The sequence below is a fragment of the Eutrigla gurnardus genome (assembly GCF_963514095.1).
Source record: "Eutrigla gurnardus genome assembly, chromosome: 21".
In the NCBI taxonomy this organism is placed as follows: domain Eukaryota; kingdom Metazoa; phylum Chordata; class Actinopteri; order Perciformes; family Triglidae; genus Eutrigla; species Eutrigla gurnardus.
In genome coordinates this window covers 9,223,584-9,249,522 of record NC_139932.1, presented here as the reverse complement: position 1 = coordinate 9,249,522, position 25,939 = coordinate 9,223,584, and the positions used below count along the sequence as shown (strand labels likewise).

General features: G+C 42.3%; 1 protein-coding gene across 5 annotated transcripts in view; it reads right to left on the bottom strand.

The window, feature by feature from the left end:
• anks1b (ankyrin repeat and sterile alpha motif domain containing 1B) overlaps nucleotides 1-25,939 on the bottom strand; it is a 163,511-nt gene that overhangs the window by 120,068 nt on the left and 17,504 nt on the right. For all 5 annotated transcript variants that reach the window (XM_084038697.1, XM_084038695.1, XM_084038693.1 and 2 more), the window contains exon 2: nucleotides 1,741-1,821. In XM_084038697.1, coding sequence (XP_083894823.1) covers nucleotides 1,741-1,821 — 81 coding nt within the window. The remainder of the gene's footprint in view (nucleotides 1-1,740; nucleotides 1,822-25,939) is intronic.

Below are 25,939 nucleotides of genomic sequence, written 5' to 3'. Positions count from 1 at the left end.
TTTTACAGAATTCGCTCAAGTTTAAGTGGCATTTGTAGGGCAAAAACCACACTGGGGGGAACTCTGGGTCAAATATGACAAAATCCATCTTTCGCAAATTGGACTGAGCTTTTTATGTGATTAAAAAAATTGTGAAAATGATTAAAATTATCCTTAAAAAAGAGAGACTATTGAAAGCCAACTTGCAGAGCAGATCTCTGGTGTCTCGCGTCTATATCTTAATTGCAGGTCTTCTTCTTCTCCCACCTAAACGTTAAATCATTCCTCTGGAGTTTTTTTGTTTTGTTGGCGACCTGATTTTCACTCAGAGGCTGCAGTTTTCCTTCCTCCTCTCCTCTCCAGCTGATCTGAAGGAGGAAATCCACATAATTGCCCCCAAAACACGGCACTAATCCTTCAGTCCCGCCGAGCTGGGACAGCGGTCAGGCTTGCAGCTAATCCGCCCTGTGTAACAGATTTCTCAGCAGGCCGAGGTGAAGAAAGGAAGCTGTGCTGCAGTTGTGTGCAGATGCAGACACACGGAGCGGTCAGAGAGTTCAACTTCTGCAGGAAATATTGTGTTTGTAATTTTGACCATCATTGAGAACTCATTTTGAAAGAGCAGATGTCATCTATGACCCTGAAGCGCTCAAAAACCCTGATCTAAAATTGCTTGTGATCAATATGTTTATGGTAACAAGATGCCTTGTGAAAATGTGAATGGACCAGCTGGTAGTGATGAACATACAAAGAGTCGTCAGCAGGGGCCAGTCTCACAAAGAAAGATTTTCACGGTGGCTTTAAAAAAAAAAATCTGACTGGAACTGTGTCAAATCCAAACCACTAAGCTCCCATCACTCCAGCACAACATATTTTTGCAAGAATCAAACAGTTACTCGGACATTTTTACTGGAAAATTCAGCGAAGCGTGCATCAACACCAAAACTACATGCATGTGTAGCGTATCAGGGCACAGTACCGACACTCAGGATCCTCACACAACAACTAGGCCATCATTGTTTATGTCCACCGGGTCACTGTGGTCTCTGAAGGAACCATGGTCACATGTCATAGCAGGGTAAACACAGGTGTACATTAATCATGGTCGCATTCTATTTAGTGTCACAGACGTTCCAGTGAGCCAGCATGCACACTACCAAGGCCTTGACCAACCTTAATGGAACAGGGCCATAATTAATATCATTCATTACACCTGTGTTTACCCACCAATGACATGTCAAAATAGCTGCTCTGAAAATGTACTGTTACTGTATGGCTGTTAGTACTGAGTTAGCGTGGGGCTAGTTTGGCTAACTTTTTGTAGTGGGGAGGATACCTGTGGATCACTGTTGTCTTACAAGTTCTGCAGGAAAGACTATTCTTATTATTAGTGTCTTATTAGACACAGTAGGTTGACATAGTGGACCATTGTACACTAAATAATTATATATATATACACATACATACATACAGTATATATATAACAGATTACCATCGACATAAAGCACAAACAGCACTACAGGACCGGAGGAGGTAAACATAGGAACACAATCAAAATTTAAAAAAATAAATACCTATCTGACTTTACCCTGAAAGTATGCTATATATTTTACATACAAGGCATTTCAGCACTTATTATTAATTCCGATGTTGTTTATCATTTAACCAACAGACGTACTGACAGGGTGATGTTTCCAGCAAAGATATACACATATAAGTCTTTTTTAAAAACACCTCATTAAGACACAGAATCAGTCTTACCTGTGTCCGTTAAGTGAAGCGTGGTGTAACGGCGTGTATCCTGTGCTGTCTGTGCAGTTGACATTCAGGCCCTTCCACATGCTGGAGAGAAGAGAGACACATCAGGAGTTAAACCTCAGCGTGAGATGAAGACACTTTCATATCTCAGTGTTAAAGTGGATGTTGTTTGGTCTTGTAGCACCTTAATGTTGTTTCAGAGACAGAACTTTGCATCATTCTTTCCTTTGATCAAGTTGTACAGTTAATTATTTATCTGCTGCACCTGCTCTGGTCTGGATCAGGAAGTGACAAACCACGCCCAGCCAATTAGGAGTCACTTTCCTCATGGGACGAGCCATGTGTAGGCAGGGTTAGCAGGGGGGGGTGCAGATAATTTAACTGTATTTGTGCAGTATACTAAATGTATGTAATGAGAAACAGATGGATACTGTAATTAATTGATTTATTAATAGTGTTTCCTCTCATAGTAAAGCTGCAACTTGTATGAAAAGGGGTTTAGAGCCAGGATTACTTTCTCCTTAGAGAGGTATTTTCTTGTTTTTTTTTTTTTTTTAAAGCAAGTATTTGTTTCTTGAGTTGTTTTCTCGCACAGAAAGTGTTTTATTCTAATGTATTAGGGTCGAAGTAAGAGGTATAAGTTATCATTTCAGGCTACAGGCAGAAGAGTTTCTCATCGTTAATTGTATTTCATCATATTGGCGTTTGGAGGAAAAAGCGAGGTAGATGGTCGCAAAAGGCTGACCGTGCAAAAAAAACACATAATCTCATAAGGATAGCCAGCTACGCACACACACACACACACACACACACACACACACACACACACACACACACACACACACACACACACACAATACACACACACATGGCAACAGAAATACACTCACACACTATTACACAAATAGAGCCCAGGGTTTTCCCAGGGCTATAATTATATGACCTCTCTTTTTCACATGAACTCCTACAAGCGCGTCAGGAAGAAGTACTAATTAGCTGAATTCCAGTCTGAGCAGCTCTGGGCCCAAAAATTGAATCAACTAACTTGTCGAAGCGCCGATATCATCTATAACTTAAACTCATAAATGCTTCTGTTAAACGCTATAGAGCTGTGGGATGTTTTTGTGGAGAAAAAAAATGTTTTGTTTGTTTTACAGGTTGCTAATGTTAATTAATTTGTGATTTAGTCTTAAAATACATTGTACTCATCATATACATACAAGGAATACTAATATGAATACTTTTGTAAATTGATTTCCATGGCCGGTTGTAGGAAATATCTAAAAATGAGGATTTGTAATCAATTTATTAACAAATGCATTGCAATGTAATTCTATTTTCCCATTAATTTACTGATACTGTGTTTTATGGTTCATTTTCTCTTTTGATAGATGTCAATTCAATTCTATTGTATTTATTGTGTAATATCACAACAAAAGTTATCTCAGGACACGTTTCACATAGAGAAGGAATAGAGCACACTCATGATGGCCAAAGTCAAGGTCAGTGGTGTTACGTAGCGAGCACGTGCACACACACGCAGCGTACATCGATCACTAGAAGTCTGCTGCAGCCATGGCTGTAAAACATTTTATTTAGCTGCACTCAATACTAAAATAAATCATGACTGTAAAAGAACCAAAACCAGACGCGTTTAAAATGCCCCAAAAAGCTGCATTTTTACACACGGAGAAAGTCTTACTTACTTTATGTCTTAAAACCGTACACACACACACACACACACACACATACAACATGTAACATACACACAGGGCAGGAAACCACACACAGCTGACCCGGTCTCTATTGGGTCAGCTGATCTCTACACACTGTGGTCATATTGATCATGCTGCTCTACTGACCCCTTTCAGCACTGACCTAAAGAACCAGTGGGACGGCTCGTTAAAAAGAGCAGAGTGATGGAGGGAGAGGGGGGGGCAACAGACTGCAAGCCAAACAGGATGGAGATGGGGACGATGATGAATCAGACGGAGGCCTGTTTTAACATTCAAGTATATTTGGATGGATTTAATTTCTCAGATCAACAAATCTCCAGCATTAAAGTGTTAATCAATATATTTCTGTTGTTTTTGCCGTCAGAATTCCCTCATATGAATCCTTAAATGTGGGAAGAGAGACGGCAAAGACGACTTAACTCAAACAACCAATTCAAAGCTGCGGTGTTGCTGACATACAAGCATCTTAATATGCAAGTGATCTCCTCCTTTCAACATGTTAACACTCATTTACAGCACACTCTTCCAGGGGAACGGAAGGCTACTTACACTAAGGACAAATACCTCAGTATTCATAGAATGTCAACAACATTTCATTGTGCAAATGTCAATGAATGAATAACCTTGAAACAATAAAAAAAAAATAATAATAAATCTGACGTGCTGGCCGTTAGTAAGAATGCAAGGCAAAGCTTCACTTCACCTGGTTAGATGAGAAGTGATTAGCTGTTAGCTTAGCATAAAGACTGGAAGGGGGGGGGGAGCTCACTCAATGGTAGGTTCTTTAACTTGGTAAAGCTGTGACCCCTCCCTTCATTCATTCAGCCGGACACACAGAGAGCTTGTTTAGCAAACATATGCATAAAGCATTTTATTAGCTGTTTCTTTTTATTGCACATTCCCACCTTAAAAAAAAAACACTGCCATAGCAATATCTACCTGAGTTCTGTCAAAATGTTCCATTTCCACTCGAGTGTTTCCAGTTCAATACCTCATTAATCACATAAAACTATTTGGAAGGGGAAAAAAGCTAATGGTTCCTAAACTCCCGTGAGCTGTTTTGCTATATACGATGGCTGCTCACTGAACAAAACCCGACCTTGAACACACACACACACACACACACACACACACACACACACGCCTGTTACCTTCAAACAACCAATCTCTGCAGCAATTCATTAGAAAACTTGCTGAACAAAGAGTCTTTCATGTGAGCAGCGCTGTGCACGGACCCAAACACAATCAACTTCTCCCACACGCCCACACACCCACAAACGCACCGTGTTATTGCACAAACACGGCAGTCATACCCCGAGTCCCATAACGTCCATAAAAAAATAATAAAAAGAAAAAACCTGCACAAACAAATATATTGGGTCCACCTTGTGAGAAAATGTGTATCGCTTGTTTGCCGTGTGTGTGAGACACACCGTGTGCTCAACAAGGTGTTGTGCGTTCAGTGTTACTCTGTGGTGACACTCTGAAGGAATCACTACCGGAGCAGGTTTTTAAAATAGAAGATTAGAGAGAAGCGGCATTTCAAGAGTATCCATCTTCTGTATGGCGACGTATAAAACAGGACAGATTTTATGGCACTTTTTTAAAAATATTTTTAAAAAACATCTGAAAATCTGTTAGTTTTGCCATTCTTACTCTCATTTTTATTTTTATTCCACACATCTATCATCATTGCCTAATTGACACAAATCCTTCCAGGTTTCATACGAACACTAATGTTGCTCCATCTCTGCTGAATGTTGACTTTTTGCATTAATTCATGGATTTTCCAACTTTTCAATGTAAAATGTTTGCAGAAGACTTTGAACATTAACTGCAAATGTTATCAACACAAAGACGAGAGGCTGCTCTTTTCCATTTGTCCTTTCTACTGCAGACCCTACTCTAATGGTGATATTCCCTCAGCAGCCCATCGATATCCCTCTAGAGACCACTTTGTTGTGCTTAATATTGCATTCATCCTACTCTCGCACAAACCGCCTGTACATTCATCGAGCCCACCGCAGCCTAAAACCCCCAAAAGGTACAAAAACACAGAGACTGTGCCTTTTAGAGAAACAGATACCACACATTGGATAACAACCCCATTTCATTTTGGTGAATCGCTTCCTCACGAGATCCGTTTGTCTTATCGCAGCTGTTCATTTTCGGCCCTGCCATGTTCCACCTCCGAATTCCCAAACTGGGTTTCGGTGCCATATCGCTCCTCCATTGTTCCCTGTGCTTTCAGCGACGGCGTAAATCCAGCCAGCAGAGCTTAAATAGAATTAGTGGCCCATTTGAGATTAGATAATGGAGGTGGAGGTGCTTGCTGCAGAAATGCAGACTCTTGATGGATTAGTCAAATATGCAGACGACGTCCTACCTAATTAACCTCAGGAGCTGCAGCTTGGGAAAGCTCTGGTTCGTGTGTGTGTGTGTGTGTGTGTGTGTGTGCTGCCATATATCACATTTACATTAAAGTTTAACGGCGACCATCACGTGTTATTTTGCATCAGCCACGTCTGACTCCAGCTTTGCTGCCGACTCTGAAAGCACTAAAAGGTAAAGAGGTCAAAAGTCACGAAGGCCTCCCAGCAGGCAGAGCGATGCTGCCCTCTGTTTGAACCCGTCTTCAGTTACAGCGTGGCGGTTTTTCCTCGCCTTTACATCAACACACTGAGGACCGGCTGACATGATATAACATCGGAAAACTGAAGAAGAAATGAAGAAGAAAAAATAAAAACCCTGTTATGGTCGTATCCAACGACAGAAGTCTTTATGAGGTAATACTGAAGTGGAGTATCGGTTTCCTCTAAATTAAACTTTAAGGAATTTGCGTTTATATGAAAGGTTATAAATCATTTCTCAACACGATGACATTCCTGTCAGAGGAAGGGAGTTTTATTATATTATTATTATTATACCGAAGTTCGATGTAATCCATCCGCAGAAACACAACGCCGCAATTTAAAAGAGCTAACATGGCTCTTTAGAAGTGTCGTCTGTTATCAGCGGTTTTGAAGGAGGACCTGCGATGTTTTTCAAGTAAAGTCACTTTGGATGCAAACTTGTCATTGGCCTTTTCAGGATGAAAACCCTTCATTTGCCGGGTCTCACCACCGATATTAAAGCTGGCATCACGTTGCAGCAAACTTCAAGCTACATCAAAGCGGAGCGTTGCCTTCAAAGGAAAAAGAACGCAGGAATTGGAGAACCCTTTGTAGTCCTGGATCCTTTTTAGGGGAAAACGTCCTCTTTTTTTTTATTTTTAAGGAGAAGTAAGTCGACTGGATTCGACAGCCTGTTGAATTTCACGCCGCCTAATGAAAACGAAAAACTGTTGTTCCACACACGGACGGCTCAACGGCACCACAATACTTCACGGGAAATCAAAAGGGAGAAGCAATATGAGGTGAGGTGTGCGATCTTTATCAGAGCCGATAACGCCAGACAGGAAGTGGACTAGCTTCATATCCTGTTTGGAGCAAGAAGTAGAAGAGATACCTGCTGATAGAGAGCACTGCAACTGATATGACCTGTAGCACGACGGCACACACACACACACACACACACACACACACACATCTTTCTTTAGATCTGGCCTTTTATGTTAATGACTAACACAGAGACGTCCATCCATCGTGATTTTTTAGGGCATGAAGATTCTGCTTCACACAGTCTTTGTGTGTCACCTGAGAGACAATTTTAGTGCAAGGTGTGTGTGTGTGTGTGTGTGTGTGTGTGTGTGTGTGTGTGTGTGTGTGTGTGTGTGTGTGTGTGTGTGTGTGTGTGTGAACTCTCAGAAGACAAATTACATTTCTGCAGAGAGAAGCGAGAACCAACCATCTCTCTCTCTATCTTCTCTATAGCGCCGCTGTCGTAACAACAGATACAGGAAATCTTTCCCGCCACAAGCCATCACTTTCCACAATAACTCTCTCACCTCTGCCTGGAAGAGAGAACTCTATTCTCACATTCATAGGTGTTGTCCATCTATCCATCTATCTATCTATCTATCTATCTATCTATCTATCTATCTATCTATCTATCTATCTATCTATCTATCTACACACACATTTTCCCTATATGCACACATCTGAGCTGGAGCATTCGATGTCAACACGAACATTAAAAAAGTGTTATTAAAGGCACATCATGGATTTCCACAAGTTACAGTGAGACCTCCGGCACGACAGTTCACATGATCTAATTTTCGCTTTGTATTCCCACGACATCGTGACTAAAAAAAAAAATCCATTCGCACCTACGCAGCTCAACAACAGGTGATCCTGCACTGCTTCAACGGAGAGAGGTGTTTCCTCATCTCACCTTCCTCACAAACGTGTCACTTCTACACCGATTAATATGTCGAGGAAATCCAAAGAGCAGTATGGCTGATGCACGGCAAGAGGTACAAATATCCAACAAAGTAGAAAAGTATTTACACAAATAATGAATATTTAATAAATCAATGAAAAGCTCTATTTTTCAAGACTTCCTGCCCCGCTACGCTGTCTGTGATCTCGCCCTCCTCATCAGTGTTTGGAAAATCCCTAATTAGCTGAACTCATTCTTCTTAAATTGGCTCAAATTGTTGTTGTTGTTTTTTTTGCATATTTAGCAAAATAACAGCTCTCCTTACAAACCTCCTCCTTAGCAATATTGTTCATTTCAATACGCTGTGGTCTCCTCCCAGCATGGGATTCCCTCCAACTTGCAAATAAGATTTACTGCTTCCAGAAAAACATAAACAGCTAAAGAAAAACAATGAAATAAACAAAACGTGAGAGGACCTGTGGAGGAAACAAAGCATAGATAAATATGCAGAGTGCACACGAGGCCGGTCAGCCGGTGATAAATGCTCTCAGATAAACGAACGCCGGCGGACGCGTCCGACGAGTCAAGAGGCCGACACTCCCATCACAGGAAGTCATCTATCTGGGGGTCAAACTGACCTCTGGTGCACAACTGAACATAGAGCGTTGCTGTTGGGGGCAGTGGGTCACAACACACACACACACACACACACACACACACACGTGGAACGACTGACCCCACTCTTTTACTTGCATTCGCAAATAATTAAAACAAGACACAAGGAATCGATCGCTGCTCAACCCCCCCACCGCCCGCCGGGAGTCTATTGATGAAGTCTGAACATCGATCATTCGGTTGTCCAGAGGGAGAGAGCGCCGGGAGATACACACGGGTCAGTTGCATCATGTGCTTTTTTTTTATCAGATAATGTATTTTGTTGTTCATATACGTTTTCCTGCTATTTTGACATTTGCTGTTATGGTATTTTGAGTTTACAATGTCATGCTAGATGTTGTTGAATCTTTTGGGGCCTTTGTTGGATGTGTATCCAGGTCAGTGATATCCGGCTGGACTATCTATCCATACATGGGCTGGTTGTCCATCTGCAGCGGAGAAGACGCTGTCTTTGTCTTAGACTCATTCATTCATTACTGGGCAACATTGAACACACTCATAGCACAAAACCAAACCATAATAATGTAAAGGCCATATCCTCTAGCTCTGTGGGAAACACTGTACATAGAGAACCCTGACCTTTGACCTCTGTCAAAAGCTGACAAGTCACTTGATCGGGCTGAAAGGGTGTGAGGTCCAGAGGAAGGAAGAGAGGCAGCGAAGGAAGGGAGGAAGGAAAAAAGAAAGAAAGAAAGAAAGGAGGGAAGGAAGGAATGAAGGAAGGAAGGAAGGAAGGAAGGAAGGAAGTATATCCAATGTGACAGAATTCTTATCACGCAGCGTGTCGCGGAAGAGAATAAAAGAAAAGCTAACAAAGAGCTGGAGGGTTAGAGAGCCAGATGATACCATCAAGTGAAGACAGCTGAACACACTTTCCAGTTAAACAGACACAGCTTCATCAGAGCGCTCTGTCCGTTTTCAACTCCTAAACAATCTGGCCGTTTCTTCTCGGCCCACCTCCTTAAATAGAGATGGAAACATCGCTCCGCTGTCCTGAGCCGACGCTTCACGCTCTGCACAAACCCATCCCAACACAGACTCTGCATCAAAGTGACCGCATCCTCTCAGGAGCAAAAGGTTTTACAGCAAAAAAAAACACCCCAGTGACCTTTCTAGAATTAGTTTTATTTACAGGAGTTTGGCCGGACCGCTATAAACGTGCTGAGAGTCCTCAAGGATTCATTTTAAACCTTTTACCAAAGCTGACTTATGAACGCTGGGGAAAGGAGTTCTGATAAAAGCACCCTCATGTGAATAACTACAAAAGCTAAAGTTCATGGAGGCTGCTTTCTTTATTGCTGAAGCCAGTTACCTTTGCTTTAAAGTCTACTTTATCACTGTAGATATCACTTCAACAGTCTTGCAATAAAAACCTTTAATCTATTAAGGTTAGAGTTCCATTAATTAGCTTAGTGCAGATATTTATCAGAGCACACTAAAACAATATGACAAGAAATTTCAGTACAGAAAAACTTGTCATACGGTTCACGATGGTTCAGAAACTTGTGTAACTTAACGTTATGTTAAGAATGTAAGTTCATCAACAGTAAAATGTCTCTCTCAGGACATATTATTTAATCACAATTATTTTAAAATATACATTTCAGAGACAGATAGTTTTTCAGATCTTTATCCGATCAAAAATCAGTGTAAAAAATCCTGTAATTTTATCCCAAAATCACAATTTGAGTCAAAACAACTTTCAAATGCTGAGCCACAATTTGAAGTTTAACATCATTAATGTGCGAACACAGGTGACAGTTTGAGCAACCACCAACTTCCCTGGTTGACGTGACGTCAGATGTAACTAATTGACAGTAATACAGCGAGTACAATAAAATGTTTTCCTTGATCAACAATTAAAGAAAGAAACGTCATTCTGGATCACTTTGGTGTCTAAAAAGAGAGTCTGAGTTCCTCTTCAGATGAACCACCTACGTTACTTTTTGTCTGACTCTGTTCATGTAGGCCTAAAAACAAGATAAGGTGATTACGCTACATCCTTATCACCGGTACAGCCTCGGGTAACTACGCATGCGTTGCAAAAAGAGATAAAGACATCTGGAGGAAGCAGCACGGAGGTTAACCAACACGATGGAGGCAGGCAACATTTCCTCTACTCTCTTTAATCAAACTGAGAGGGGCGAAGGTGAAGAAATGGCCGCCGTCTGTTTGGCCGCTGCCGCTATTGATTTAAAGTGCAGCCTTTCCAATCAGTCACTATGTGGAGAGCCACGAAACAAGCTGTAAGTGTGTGTGTATGAACTGTACTGTATGTGTGTTCCTAAGGCAATTCTCCTCTCAGTAAGTAAGTGACAGAAAGCTTTAGATCTCCACTTAACAACAGATCCATGTGGCCGAGCATCGATTAGGCCCGGATCTGAAGCATTAAGGATGGGAGACGTCAGCCCGGGACCTCCATCTAGACAGGATGACGAATGCATAGAGTGGGGCTGCAACAATAAAGTGCAGAGCAGTGTTTTGACCTTTGTGGCATCCTGCTGTGTGGTTTTACTAGCATGGGGGGGGGTAAACTGGGCAGCTTGAGGATTTGAACCAGCCACTATCACGAATGTCATATCGCCTGCCAAAAGCTGGAGGAACAAGCCTGCTTCTGCGGACTCAAACTGTGCTCCGTTCGTGGTAATTCAGTTTTAGGACCGACGTCAATTCAACTTGGCAAACGCGTTTGACGCCGAGTGTACTTTTCTTCCAAAGTACGGAACACGGAGTGCAGTGATTTTGCAATTCAATTCAGGCTAAATGTCGTCTGGCAACTCATCAGGTTAGTTACGGCCGCGCCAAGTCTATCTTCATTATCCTCTCTGCCACGAGGAAATTAGCCATGCAGCCGCAATGGAAATCATGATAAAACGATATCAGTGGGGGAGGCATAACGATGACAAGCAGGAGGGGGGGGGGACGGCTCTACGAGGTGAAGACAGAAACAAAGAAACAGCTCCGCTCGGTTGCAAACTAAACATTTACATGGCTGCTCAGCATCCGTGTTATACTTACAAACATTTTCAATATGTGTGTGTGTGTGTGTGTGTGTCCAGCATCAGTGTGCAGTAGCAGGGATCCATGACTATATACGGTCTGACAGAGAGTTTGGGTTTACCCAGAGACCTCGCCACACTTCCATCTCTCTCGCTCACTTCTCCATGTTTCTAAACACTGAGCGACCGCCGTCACCGAGGGAACCAGACGTGTTGAAGATGAGAAATAAGTATTCGGAGTCTTTAGGAATCAAAGCACACGTTACAAATACATCTCCAGATTCTATAAGCTGGGAAATTACTATTAAGGAAGGACAAATTATTGAGAAATTGAATCATAAAATAGCAACCATTTGGGGAGAAAAAAGGTGGCTGATTAAAAAGTGAAATGGTGAATTTTTTTCATTGTTCTAAATTGTCCGAAAATGTAAAAAAAATGGTATTATGTCCCCTTTATTATCAGTTACCGTTCAGACTGTAAACTTTCTATAATATGAGTGAATGTCTCTGACTGATTTAATTATAATGGGGGGAGAATAATATCTTAAAAAAAAGATATAAGCGAAATAGAAAAACATCAGCATATCATACAAAGTACCCTCTATAGTCACACCTGTAAAGAGACAGGCAAGGAAATCTGCACATCTGTCCTCAGTGTATTTCACCATGGCAACGAGCCTGCCATGCGACTGTCTTAACAGAAACTGCTACCGGGAGCCAACCATGTTACTTAAAAACCTGACCCGTTTATGGATTCTGTTTGTATTATTTTTTACGAAAAAGAACGGAGGAACTGTGCTCATGTACTGAACAGCTGTGCCTCCTCACGCCCTGCTCGTCTCCCCCCTTTCTCCCTCCTGAGAGTGTATTAGGCCTGTCAGCAGGACTGCCGCATCCCATTTAAACCGCTCAGACTGCAGGATCACACATCTGCTGCAGGAGCACGCAGGTAAACGCAACTCAGACAGCCACCGGAACGCACGCGCCGACCGTGCCGAGGCCTGAGTCGCTTTGTCAGGATATTCTGGGCCTTTGTTCTCACTCATACGTGCCAAGGTGCATCATTATTTCAGGAAAATTGAGATGATTGCGTACTCATATCTTCGCTGTTTATCGTTGCTCTGCTCCAGATATAGAGATTTTTAATTATCCAGATAAACTGCGGGATTAAACGCAGGCTGTGAGAATTCCCTCCCATCTTATTAAAGCATTTAAAATCCACCGCATTGTCACTAAAGCTGAACCAAAGCTGTCGTTCTCAGCTAATTAAAAGCTGACGTTACAGAGACATATTTTTCAAACAATATGTTGAAAAAGTATGGTGAGTATTCACAGTCAGATATACAGCATGTTGTCAAAAGTGCAGAAGATCCAGAATAAATCTATGTATTATGTTATTATGCAGCATGTGTAATATATTTAGAACCCAGATCTGTCTTTTAACAACAGATTTAATGACCATTTTCTAACTTTGAGCTACTTCTACAATGGTTCTTCTACTCATATTTGGCATTTGGTTTCTCATATTGTTGGCATAAATTGTTGTTAAATCATTAAAGGGCCCACATGTTGCTTATTTTGTTGTTAATGTTGTTGTTGTTGTGGAAGTGAAACAAACTAAAAAAAAAACACGCTGGCAGTGTAAGTGTCTGGTACAGTGACTCAGATATCACTGGGCATCGATCCCGTCGTTATGATGTTAGTTTGTAGAGAAAAAAAACATTTGAAGTGTTTGGCCCATTTAGCAAGATGGATATTTTTTGACTTGCTTCCAAGAAACATGAAATATAATCCCTGTTCTGCTGGAAATGGCGAAAAGCAAAGAGCATTGAAGGGTTATTACATGGGAATACAAACTGTGGCTTTTCATCTACCTCTATCAGCCGCTGAGACTTTGCAACGACCGTGAAAAGATTGTGTGGCAGCTTACAGAGCGCTAATGGACCAAAATAGTAGGCTAAGTAGCTCAAAACAAAACAAATACATCGTTTTATTAGCCTGTTAGCTGGAGGAGGAAATGTGTTACAAATTGTCACTGATTTTTGTATCTTTAAAGATATAGTACAACATTTTGGAACATTTAATTGCTTCCTTGCCTTGAGTTGGATGAGGAGAATGATACGAACAGCCAGTTAGCTTAGCTTAAGAACGGGTTATGTCCATTCTGGCTTAAAGGCTAGCTGTTAGCCTTTAAACTAAGCTAACAGTCTCCTTGCTGGATGAGCGTGGTATCGATCTTCTCGTCTAACTCTTGACAAGAAAGGGAATAAATGTCCCAAATGTTGTACAATTCCTATTTCAACTATTCCTTTAAATAGTTTGGGTAGTACGTGTTTTCTTTGTGCTATGGGAAATTAAAAACTTGAAAGGGCACAAAAACAGGGCTACTGAGTAAATGCATAACAGATATTCTATGTGGGTTATTCCTGATAAGGACCAATAACAGATACAGGGGTCGGTACGTAGGTGTATCTGTAGCTCAGCTGGCCATTGACATGACTTTGACAACATCATATACAAGGCCAACGTGTGAAATCAGGGCTAAGTATCAATTTAGAAGCAGAGTATGTCGTTTTTAAAGGAACATCTTGGGACATAGAGAAGATGGATAGCACTCTCATATTTGCACGGATAGCCTATTGTATAAAGCTGGATACGTTTAGTTTTATGCTACGCTAAGCTAACCGCCTCCTGGCTCCGGCTTCAGTCGTGTTCAATGTCGACTCCTCATCCAATTTTCTGCCAAAAAAAAAAAAAAGCAAAGAAGTGTGTTTCCCAACATGTCAAACTTTTTCTTCATTGCGCTTTGGGAACTATGAAGAAATGGCTAATGCTCAAGCAATGCTTTGACAGACTGCAGCAATCCTTCAAACCCGAGAACACAAACCCAAAACAGCTACATATGGTTTTTGTCTTCCGACACAATGCGGATATTCATATTCTGTGTGCGTAAATCTGACGGGCCCTTTGTTTCTGTTCATGTCATTTTGAAGAAGTGAAACCCTTCAGAGGAGGCACATCTTGGTTTGAGTTGCAGCGAGGGCTCCCCCGAGGCCACTGACAACACATTTCTGTCCATCCGTCACTCTGACGTCTTCTTGCCACGGCTCATTACTTGAACCTTATTTCCATGTAAATACCTTTGTGTCCTGCAGATCCTGAATGCATCTTTTTTGTCCGCTCACATCCTTGTCCTCCCCCTCTGTCGCTCTCCAACTTTTAACAAAATTATACATTCCCTTTCACAAGTTTTTCTTTTTTTTTTACCATCTCCATTGCTATTCTTCGTCTACTTGCCAATCACAGACACCCAAAAAGAGCACACACACACACACGCACACACACACACTGCCAACTTGTGTTCACACACAGCTGCATGCAATTACCCGCCACAAGAAGGTATTTAAAACATGAGACTCTCTGGTCCGTACTATTTATCAGATCTATCAAAATAGCTCTTCCATGAAAGTCTATAAACCTGCCAAGTGTGTGTGTGTGTGTGTGTGTTTGAGTGTGTGTGAGTGTATACAGCGAGTGGCATCCTGCTTACTATGCACCAGAGGGTTGAAAGCTGTCTCGGTTTAACAAAAAAAAAACACACAACTACATGTTTCTTCTCTCGTCTACATCAATCTCTCCTCAGCCCTGCTTGTCCTGGATTCTCTAAGATTTGGCATCCTTGTCACACCGACACCTTCAAATGTCTAAATGTCCTCATTTTATATTATTCAGAAGAGATGAACACACACGCACTACGGCACAAGTATCTGCTTTTTCCACTTTATCTGTCAGTTTAAACACTGAAGTACATGCACTCCCTGAATCATCATTAGCCTGAAATTAAGAAAGGCAAAAGCCAAATCAAATATAATGGCTATTTTTTCAGGTGTGATTGACAACATTGATAGCATCCAGCCATTAGATCTTGCACTTGCACTCCCCCCTTCCATTGCATTCACGAACACAGCTGCCCTCAATGGGTTGCCAGTTCTTAGCACTTGGGACTGGTACCGAAATGCCGCTCGCTTACTGTCAAACTGTCCATTTTTCTTTTTTTCCACACTAACTGGCAACCCCAAAGACTCTTGACCCCTGACTACACTGAGATACCACATGATACCAATGCCGTTATTCTATTGGCTCACAAGCCTTGCTAGAAGCGGCAGCTACACGTCACACGTCTACACAAAACAAACAAAACATTCATTTTGGACCCGTCAAAATATTTCAAAATGATTAATTTACAATCAAAACATTTTTTTCACGAGAAGTGATACTTTGATTCTGCACCTTTCTAAAAGCTCTGTGTATTTTTTTTATAATTATTCATTATAATAAAAATGTGCAAAGAAGCATTCGATCGTCACACAGGCTGAGCTGAGTAGCTCATTTAATCTAGGAAGATATTGAGAGGCAATTAATTAACCGCAATGACATCTACACCTGAATGAAAACACACACACACACACACACACACACAATAGAGGGATACATCTGTAAATCTCCACTGCACATCAAGCCATTCGTGACCAGCTTATAACAAATACTGAGTCATGTTTCAGTTCAGGCTGAGATCAAAACCTTTCTCTGTGTTTGGAACATGGTGACTGTTATTCTTACATTTGTCACATCCTGCCTAAATGTTGGTTTAAAAAAAAAAGCCTCAACCTCAGTCAGGATGGAAGGCAGACTTTTAACTGGCACTGGATGAATGGAGAAATCAAATTCTAGACGACAGCAAATAGTTTTTATCCATTTTAAATGAGAAACTGCTAAATTATTTGAATAATTACTGTTATATATATATATATATATATATATATATATATATATATATATATATATATATATATATATATATTACCAGATCACCAGAATGATTATCCTTTATTACTTGTGTTCAATAATCTATACAAGTAAAAGTTGCATTACTGCTATTGTTAAAAGTACTGCTGCAGCTGTGACAACAAAATAAATAACTATCTTGAATTATGGCACTGAGTGACTCTAATACACAGTTTTCTGCCACAGAGTTGTACTTCGCTGCTGCTCCACCACCTGCAGATGCAGCAGACTGACACGTGGAGCGCAGAGGAAACAAATGGCTCTGCTCTGATTCACACGGAGAGAGGCTCCCAATCCCTCAGTCGCTGGTGGAGCAAGGCACGGTGTAATTTAGAGTGTGCAGGGTCGTTAAAAGTGAAAAACAAGGACACAGGCCCGCCATAATGATCACTTCTTAGCCTCACTCTAACACGCCTGCACACCAACAACTGCTCCGTCATTCCAAATCCCCCTCAGCTACAATCTGCAGGGAGGAAGACGCCTCGGAGGGAAAAAAAGGTGCCGACAAACAAGGGCCAATTACAGAACAACATATAAATCTATGGCCAGCCACATCGAGGCAGCCATGCACGAAGTGTTATTATATATGCAAACAACCGTGCAGTTTTTTTACACATTCTATAAATACATGGCGGGGCAAGACCATAAAGGCCACTGTGGATGCAGGGAAACGTCTCCTGTAAAACACTGATCACCCAGAGCTCGTAAACAACCGATCCTAAATGGGTCACTTCAGAACACGACTGCATGCTTACAGCAATGTACACAAAAAACAGATTTAAACCCTTTAGTGACGCACAATTACGCATTGAGGCAGCAGCCGGTTATGTTAGGAAGGAGTGGGGACGGAGAGAGGGAGCGAGGTGGGTCACATTACCCCATGAATTAAGCCATTATCAGTCCCCATGCTTCAGTAAATCTCGGTAAGAGAGGTGTACGAGGCCTAAAAGGTATTTATGAAGCACTCTGAATCAAAGAGAAATGGCCGTCGCTGTGTTTAAAGAGCTCTCGTGGTTAAGATTTAAGTGGCTGGAGGTTTAAGACGCTCTCAAGGAGATCACTAAAGCACCCACAAACACAGGCCCGGAGAGCGAAACCAGCCACGCACCGAGACAAAAACCCCAAGAAACTTTTCACCCGGTTGCAGGAATTCAAGGCAAATTCTGCCTATTTGCATCTCTAAGTCTAGCACTTTCTATCTCACACACACAAACACAGACCACGTCGTGGGAATTGCCCCACTTTACCCCAGTTAGTGGACCGGAGGGCAGCGTGGGAAACTCCCACACTGCATCTATACGATGAGCCTTCACAGTCACAGCAATGATACACGCTCAAAACCGAGCTGTACTGCAGCATTACACTGGTCTCTGCAAGATGTATGTGCCTCTCTTTACCTTAAAAGGTAACTTTTTTCGACCTAAAATAAAATCGTTTTTCACTTTCTGCTTGTTATGGAGTCTTGTGACTTATCGAGTCGGCGAGAGGAGCGCTGGTGTGTGTCAGAGTTTGTGGTGTTTGAGTACAGAAAGCTGTTGGATTTTCAAACTCATGGCTGTTTATATTTTAACTGTATATGTGGATGCAATGTGAAATTTCACGAGACATCTGCAAGCGAGACTTGACACGATAACCGACAGATCAAGTGAAAGTTATGTTTGATTTTCTTCCCCATAGGCTCCTCAACATAATGTTTTCAGACAAGCACTTTAAGTGGAGCTACATGGGAAGTAAGGAGTTGCCCCGAGCGACTGCATTACAGCCCCTTTTAGCAGCTGCATTAGTCACTTTGACACAAACTTGGTCCAGGTTGAAAAATACCAAAGTGACCCTTTAAAAATGATGGTGAGTTGTTTTATTTAACTCGATCTGAATACGTTTTAATCACCAGGATGCACGTTAGCCAGGGCCTGAGCAGATTGCAAATGGTGGCAGCGTCATGCTTCATAGATGACTGCCGCTTGCGACTTACCGATCCATTTGCTCGGCTCACAAATGCATGTTGAAAATGTGAAAGTGGGCAAGAAGTAGTGACCTCCTGTTGTAAACACCAGGATATGACTGATTGCAGTATGACACCTCACTCATGCAGGAAAACCACCGCTTTGTAAAGTTGGTTTGACTAATAATTGTTTTGTACCGATGGTGTGACGATCCTTCCCACTCTGCCTGCCTGTCAGCCGATAACAGATGGTCATTTATACGTCTCTGTAAACACTAGCATTAATATTGCATTTGGTAAAAACGGATTATGCTACTAAGCACGTCGAACATAACCACATAATATTCATAGATCTATAATAAATCAAAGTGTAAATCTAGGGCAAGGCAGCAAGCCTGCGGTAGCACACGAGACCAAAATGAAGGCATCATTTAAATTCACTATTACATTCTTATGCATCGTATAGGAATATATGATTATGTCGTCTTTTTATAGACAGAGAGAAAGCCTGACATTGATCGGACCACAACAACAGCATCATCAGTCTGCAGAATGTTGTTTGCACTGAGCCCCTCGGCCCTGTCATGTGCTTGTGTTTATGCTTCTAGGAATGCTGCAAATCACATAAACAGGCTAATTTTAGCCTGAATATGCCAACGGACAAAGGTCCATTTGAGTCGCACCCCCCTCCTCCAACACGTTTATGGGTATCCACAGTGAGTTTCCCAAAAGTGGAGGGACTACTTTTTCATATGGGCTGCATTTCAATTTGCTTTTTCTGAGTCCCGTATCCTAATACTGAGGTTCAAAGTTCATTCTTGACCTTGGAAACAGCAGTTAGTAAAGCAAGCTCCATTATAAGGTCCATTTAACAGCCGTCCTTTCAATCGTACTACATTATGGATGTCCAGTAGATGTTAGAATTTAAATCTTTTGCACTAGAAGGTCTTCTTTAAGGTCTTCTTGTCCACGAGGAGATAGACAGATCAAAATGATGTACATTATTGCAAGACCCCGCACCGTTTCTGTCGCCTCATATTGGTGTGTGCAACAGAGACACTTTAAACCTGATTTTATTATAAGCATTCAATATTTGAAAAGCAGCGGTGTGAGCTGAGCTGAGATTAAAATGCAGCAGTATATTAAAGGATCAAAGCACAGAGGCTGTCTACGTTAGTCATGCGGTGAAACTGCAGCTGTGTCTGCGTTTCCTCCTGGCGTGGGGGTTTCCCTCCATCTTCCTCTGCGATTCCGACCTCCAGCTCATCTCTCCTCCTCTCATTTACCTCCCGCCATCATCCTCTCTCCCTGGGTTTGCTATACCACCCTGTAGGCCTTTCTCAGACGCTCCTCCGTTCACTCTCTCCGTCGCTGCTGCCCTTTCTAATTAACGATAGAGGAGCAGAAACACTGAGGGAGATTTCCCGGGAAGACGTCCCTGCTCACACACACACACGAGCCGAGGTTCATGAAAAATGCATGGACACGTCACACATGGATAGCACGGTACTGTACTTTACAGAGCACATACAGTACGCCCTACTTCCTATGCAGCACAGCAGACTGAGAAGGAAAACTGGTTCACCTTTGCAGTGGACTGTTGGAAGGGAAACACTTGCGTGGCTTCAGATCTCAAGTCCACGGATCCATATTGTGACAGCAAATGCAAAGCAACAGACATGATCGATCACAGTCTCGGCCGCTATCACACCTTTTCGCTCAAACACTGTGATAATAAATATAAGGTCCGCCGAGCCTGCTAAGTGGCCAATCCGGGATTACAGTCTGGGTTCAGTAACTCGGGTCACTATCAGGTTAACGGCTTGGGTCAGACGAGTCGCAGCAGTGTAGGGACAATCTGAAAAGTAAATTTTACAATAATAAAGAAGAGTATAGAGGAAGAGGATGCATATCCCAGCAGTTTAACATTAAACAAGGTAGACTCAGGGAGGAAACTGAGAATATACTGCCAGGAATAAAAATTAAAAGAAACGTGGGGGGGAAATAGCGTAGCTAAAGTTAGCCATTAGGAGTGTATCCAAACTAACTACTGCAACAATAGTATATTTGTGCTGCAAATGGTATTTTTATAGTTCAATTTTTGCATTATTGATTTTCTCATCCAATTTCTAACTGCTGTGGGGTTTTTGAGACTGAGTACATAATAATCTAATTCAACAGCCTCTTAAATCCCAATTACAGTAAACAGCACAGGCAGTTGGCCAAAAAGCTTTTTTACGCATTTGCACTGACAGGCCACTGGATCAAGTGTCGAGTCAGCATGCAATTGTTCTGACTGAGAACTGGCGAGACTTTGCCGTATGGCAGCTATTAAAGCACATGCAGTATTCGATGACATGAACATGACCGTGCTGGGATCTGAGACACACGCTGAGTCAGAACTTGTAGACGCGGTGTAAACGGCCACGGCCTGAGTGTGTTAACGGCTCAGTATCATTAAGCCCTGACATAGACGGGCCGGCATCCATGAGTCATGCTGAAGGAAGGTCCGCGTGGTATCGAGAGCGTCCTCGATACCACACGATATACGTTTAAATCTGCTGCACATGGCTCTGCTGGCAAAAACTCTACACCACGTGGTGGATTCCTCTCGACTGGCGGTAATAAAGTAAGACGGGGTGGAAATGTGGCCTGCGCTGCACAGAGAGACGGCTATCTAAGGAAATGTGGGCGTTAGATAAAGAGAAAGGGTTTGCATGGCTCAGCTTTACAGCTTCAAGCTCCATACTGTGACCAGTGGACTCATATACATAAAGACACACAAACAGAGAAACTGCTGTGTCACCATCCCAGGCAGGCAGGCTTATGTAATCCAACACCGGGATGCAGTGACAAAAAAGAATGCGTCCATGAATTCACAGAGGAAAAACGGATTCTGTCATTTCATTTGACCTCATTGACTTTCCACTGTTATTCTCCGGAACTAACTTCACAGCTTTTCTCTTTAACTGCCTCCAATCTCATAGTTATCAGTGGTATCTACTGGTTCTCTGCAACTTTATCTCCTCTGCTTTCTGAACACAACAAGACAGCCTGCAGGCCGGTGAGGCTCAGTAGCTCTTTGCGTGAATGAAAATGAAAATGGAACGTAGACAAAACTTTGCTGTTGTAACGGCCGTAATGCCAGGGAAGAAAAATGTTTTAATTTGGTGTAGCGGCAGAGCAAAAAGCTGTGTTGCTGTTGCCTCAGCAGCGGTTGGACTCAGGCTGAAAGCTAACATTAGCATGATAACATGAATCCCAATATAGTTCTGCTGCTATATAAGCATTTAAGGATAAGCCTGGTTATATTCTATATTTTTCTTATTGTTTACAAATCCCACAAAAAGACCAAAGTCAACAATGAATGTATTCTTTGTCTGTGCAGCAAAAGCCTAAAATATCTAATTCCGCTGTGCTGTAGAGCTGAAAAAACACATCACTGAGCCATATCGTTGAACCGGATTACATGTTTCTCTCATTACCAGGAACTACAGTCCTGCAGTGTATCTCTGATACGCCATCCTGCTGCTTTAAATATTAATATATTCGACAGCTGAAAGTGCACACTTGTTCCTAGTGTTTGAATAACATTTGATAAAGCTGAGATCCTCGGACAGAGAAAGGAAGTTACATAAAGAGACAGTTGTTGTCAATGCTGGTTTTGGTGTTTTCATGGGATTTGCTGACACCGATAACAATATAAAATATCACCAGCCTTATCCTTGGATCTCACAGTTGGCCTGAGATAACTCGGCCATTACTCACAGCGGTATCCTGTGATGAATTGAAGAACAGAGGTTTCATTCTCTGGAGACCATGTAGGTATTTCCCCAAACTAAGCAAGAACACATGCAAATAGTTTTCAAGATGTTTCAACATGGATTTAAAGTCCACCAAAGGACCAAATGACGGGACCTGCCATCCCTTAAAAGCATGCAGCAACACATTTGAAAAGGCTGTCCTGTTCTATATTGGGCCTCTGAATCAGCAGCAAACCATCCTGTGTCGCCCTCTCCCTCTGACCCCTCAGTTTCACCCCCAGCGGTTGTCTGGGAGACACAGAGCAGACAGTACAGCCTGTCTAGTTTGCCTGGTTTAGATCGGGCCAGGAGATCGCTGCTGGCGCCAAAGACCTTTCTGTTAAAAAGACTGAGAACACTCAGAAGACAGGCCATACAAAAGGTACCAATGAATGCCAGCTCGCACACTCAGACGACCTGCAATATGGGATTCAGTGAAGGATGTAAGGTGTCACTTACGGCTGTCCTGAATGGCTCAGTGCAATATGGAAGGAGAGGTTTTGATTAGTCAGTTTGCTCACAACAGCCGTCGCTGACAGACATGTGATCCGTTTTATTCGGTCTGACTTTATTGTGTCGAATGTCTGAACCAGATGTCCTCCATTCACCGTTGAGCTAATCCACTCTAAACCACAGTGATGGATCGATTCGCCAAAGAGTCGAGCCTGCGTTGCTAAAAAGCTGAAAAATACGGTAAGTGATTTGTTGAAGTGCTCATCATGTTACTGGGATTATATTCTAAGTGGCCCTCTGTGAGTGTGTGGAATAAATAGTCTCTGGTTTCTAACATCAGTTAGTTTAACCTGGAAAATCCCTCAAAATGTCTATTTCTTTGTAGAAAAAGGGAGAAAGTATAAGACTTGTGGTGGGCTGTGATGTGTTGACAATTTCAAACTGGTCTCTCTCTCTCTCTCTCTCTTCTTGTTCTTCTTCTTTCCTGCTCTCATCCTCCTCTTCCTCTCTCTCTCCTACTCGTCTGCTCAGCCATGAACATCCTGCATGCTAACTAACCCGCGAGCAGCAGCCAAGCGTTCATTGAGCAGGCAAACATTTACCGACCCACGATCATCAGGCCGAGGAGCGAGTTTTGTAATTGAATTGAGGTTGTGTGTCTGGTGTGTGTGTGTGTCTGGTGTGTGTCTGGTGTGTGTGTGTGTGTGTGTGTGTGTGTGTGTGTGTGTGTGTGTGTGTGGGGCGTTCTGCTGCCCTCCCCTGCGTCTTGTTGACAGGCGTAGCGTTTATCACAACCAGGCAGATGTGTAAGGGCCACGGATGACAGAGTGAGGTGGGGTGTAAAGCACACCAAGATGGAGCCGCCCTTAAGATCTTTATGATGCAGTCAGAGGAGTAAAAACACGGCGATGCTGCACATACGTAACCAACATCCTAATTATCTTATATGCATCCCAACTTAAAGGTGCCCTGTGGGGTTTTGGTCCTCTCATGCTAGTCCAGATTGCTAGTGAGCATGAATTATAAACAATGCTGCATTTAAAAAAACGTGCTCGCTTTGCAGAGGTTTTATGAGGAAGCAGATGCATTCGTTAATACAATATTCAGTAGATCTCAAGGATAAACACACTCTGTTTTTGGAGAGTAACACTGAATGTAAACACAACTTGTGTTTGCTTCCAAGAAAACTCCACACGGCACCTTTTAAGGGGTGAAATTCCAAATCCTGCACATTAACAAAGCAGCAAACAACTATTTCAACGTAAAGATGTGGTGGAGTAATGTCAACCCTCCGTGTTTGAATCACAGCTTCTCTTTGCTTTGCTTCTGTGCATGTGAGCATTTCCCACCGGCTAGCTAAAAGCCACCGTTCTGTTGCCCTTATATGGCGTATCGCTGATAATGGCACACCCCCAGGATAACACTGCTATCTGTTAGCTGCTAGCCTACGGCTCATCGTGTGTTGGGAGTGAATATCTGCAAACAGCAACTTCTATTAGAGAAGAGAATGGAAAACCAAAGGACAAAGCAGCAGGTTTAAAACCATCATCACCACTTTTAATCTGTCAATACTGCCTTCCTTCCTTCCTTCCCTCCTTCCTTCCCTCCTTCCTTCCCTCCTTCCTTCCCTCCTTCCTGACTTTTGTAATCTCTCATTCAATTATGTCAGACACATGGGACCACATCAACCCATAAAATAATAGTAAAAAATCATAAAACTGCTCTTCCTTGCAACCAGCTCTTTTTAGCAATTTGTCAAATAAAAATTCATAAATTCAATCATCAATTGATTGGAGGAACACTCTATGTACCACCAATATACCTTCCTGTACTGTCTCCCTTTGATGCATCACAGTGCCAGCAGGCCGATGCACCACACAGTTATCCAGATGATTCATAAGCAACGAGGGAAGCTGGCAGAGAGGACTCCTCCATAACCGATCAATAAAATCCTGGGCTAAGCAGTGACTTGACTCCCAAATGGACACGGAGGAGAGAGAGGGAGAGCCCTTTGGATTGTGGGTAAATTCTGAAGGATCCCAGGCATTCAGTTTTGCTGTATCGCAGTGGGTGTTTTTTTTTTAATCATAAGCTTTGACACAGATTATAGAGACGCATCTAAAACTTGGCTTCAAAGAGAAAACAAGGTTGGATAAAAAAAAAGCATTTTTCTGATGTTTTTTTTAATTCTTCCCATTCTTCCAGTCGTCCCTTCAACCCTCAATTTAGACCTGAAAACTCACCCCGTGTGTCCCACGTCAATTACTGGCTGTTTGTTTTACTTGACTTTGACTTGAGGCTCAAATACAAACTCTCTCTGGAGTTTATACTCAAGCTTAATTTAAAGCTGACGAAAGCCCCCACCAGATGTTTCTCCTGCTCTCCTGCAGCGCGAAAAACAAACAGACGGGGAAGGTCCAGCTAATATAATGTAATGTGCTTAGAGGACTAAAAGATGTTGGAAATGGTGGGATTTTTCAGTTTGATAAACACAAAAAACCCCAATGAATGGTTGAAAAGCTTCTGATATGAATTAAAAACCGTTTTAACATCTTCCAGTAATAAAGAGATGAATGTGAACTTGGAATGAGATGCAACCGGGCATTTTAATTGATTGTAATTAGACGCAATAAAGCTCTACAAACAAGAGATTAAACATGATTGCAAAGTAGATTGATCGATGAGCACAGTGGTGCCAAACTTTTTGGGTGTGTGAGACCCAAATGGAGCAAAATCACAGCTTACCGCGGACGTGATTGTTGGCCGGTTCAGCCGAAGAGACTCTCAGACTCTGAATGAACTGGGGAACATGAAAACCATTCCCTTTGTTTTCTATAAGCAATCACAGTAATGATGCTATAAATCACACAACGCACAAACTGTTTAGTGATATGCCCACAGCTTTGTCTGTAACCGAGACAAGAGCAGTAAGAATGCGGTCGATACCGAGGCCCAAGACCTTCAAAAAGGTGGCCGAGGCCAAGACCGGCATGATAAAAACAGTCTGAATATGTCACATTTTCTAGATAAATGACACAAGTGTAAGCCTATGTACACTCACTCAGCTGAGAGTGCTGATTTTATATAATAGCAGTCGTCTTTAAGCAGCCTCTAAGTATGAGAACACACAGCACCGTTATGTTCAGTATAATCGTTATACGAGGATCAGTGATGACTAGCACACTTCATGTCTTAAGCTCCCCAAAACCACAGAACTGCTGACAGAAACACACACACACACACACACACACACACACACACACACACACACACACACACAGTTAAATGTGCTAACTCATAGCCTCGGGGTGGTAGAGTCTGCTGTCGTGACATCACAGCCTGAGGAACAGCATCAACCCATTAGCTGCTCATTAGAGAGGTCGTGACCTCTGAGAACCATTATATTCTGCTAAGCTAGGGGGGGCGTTC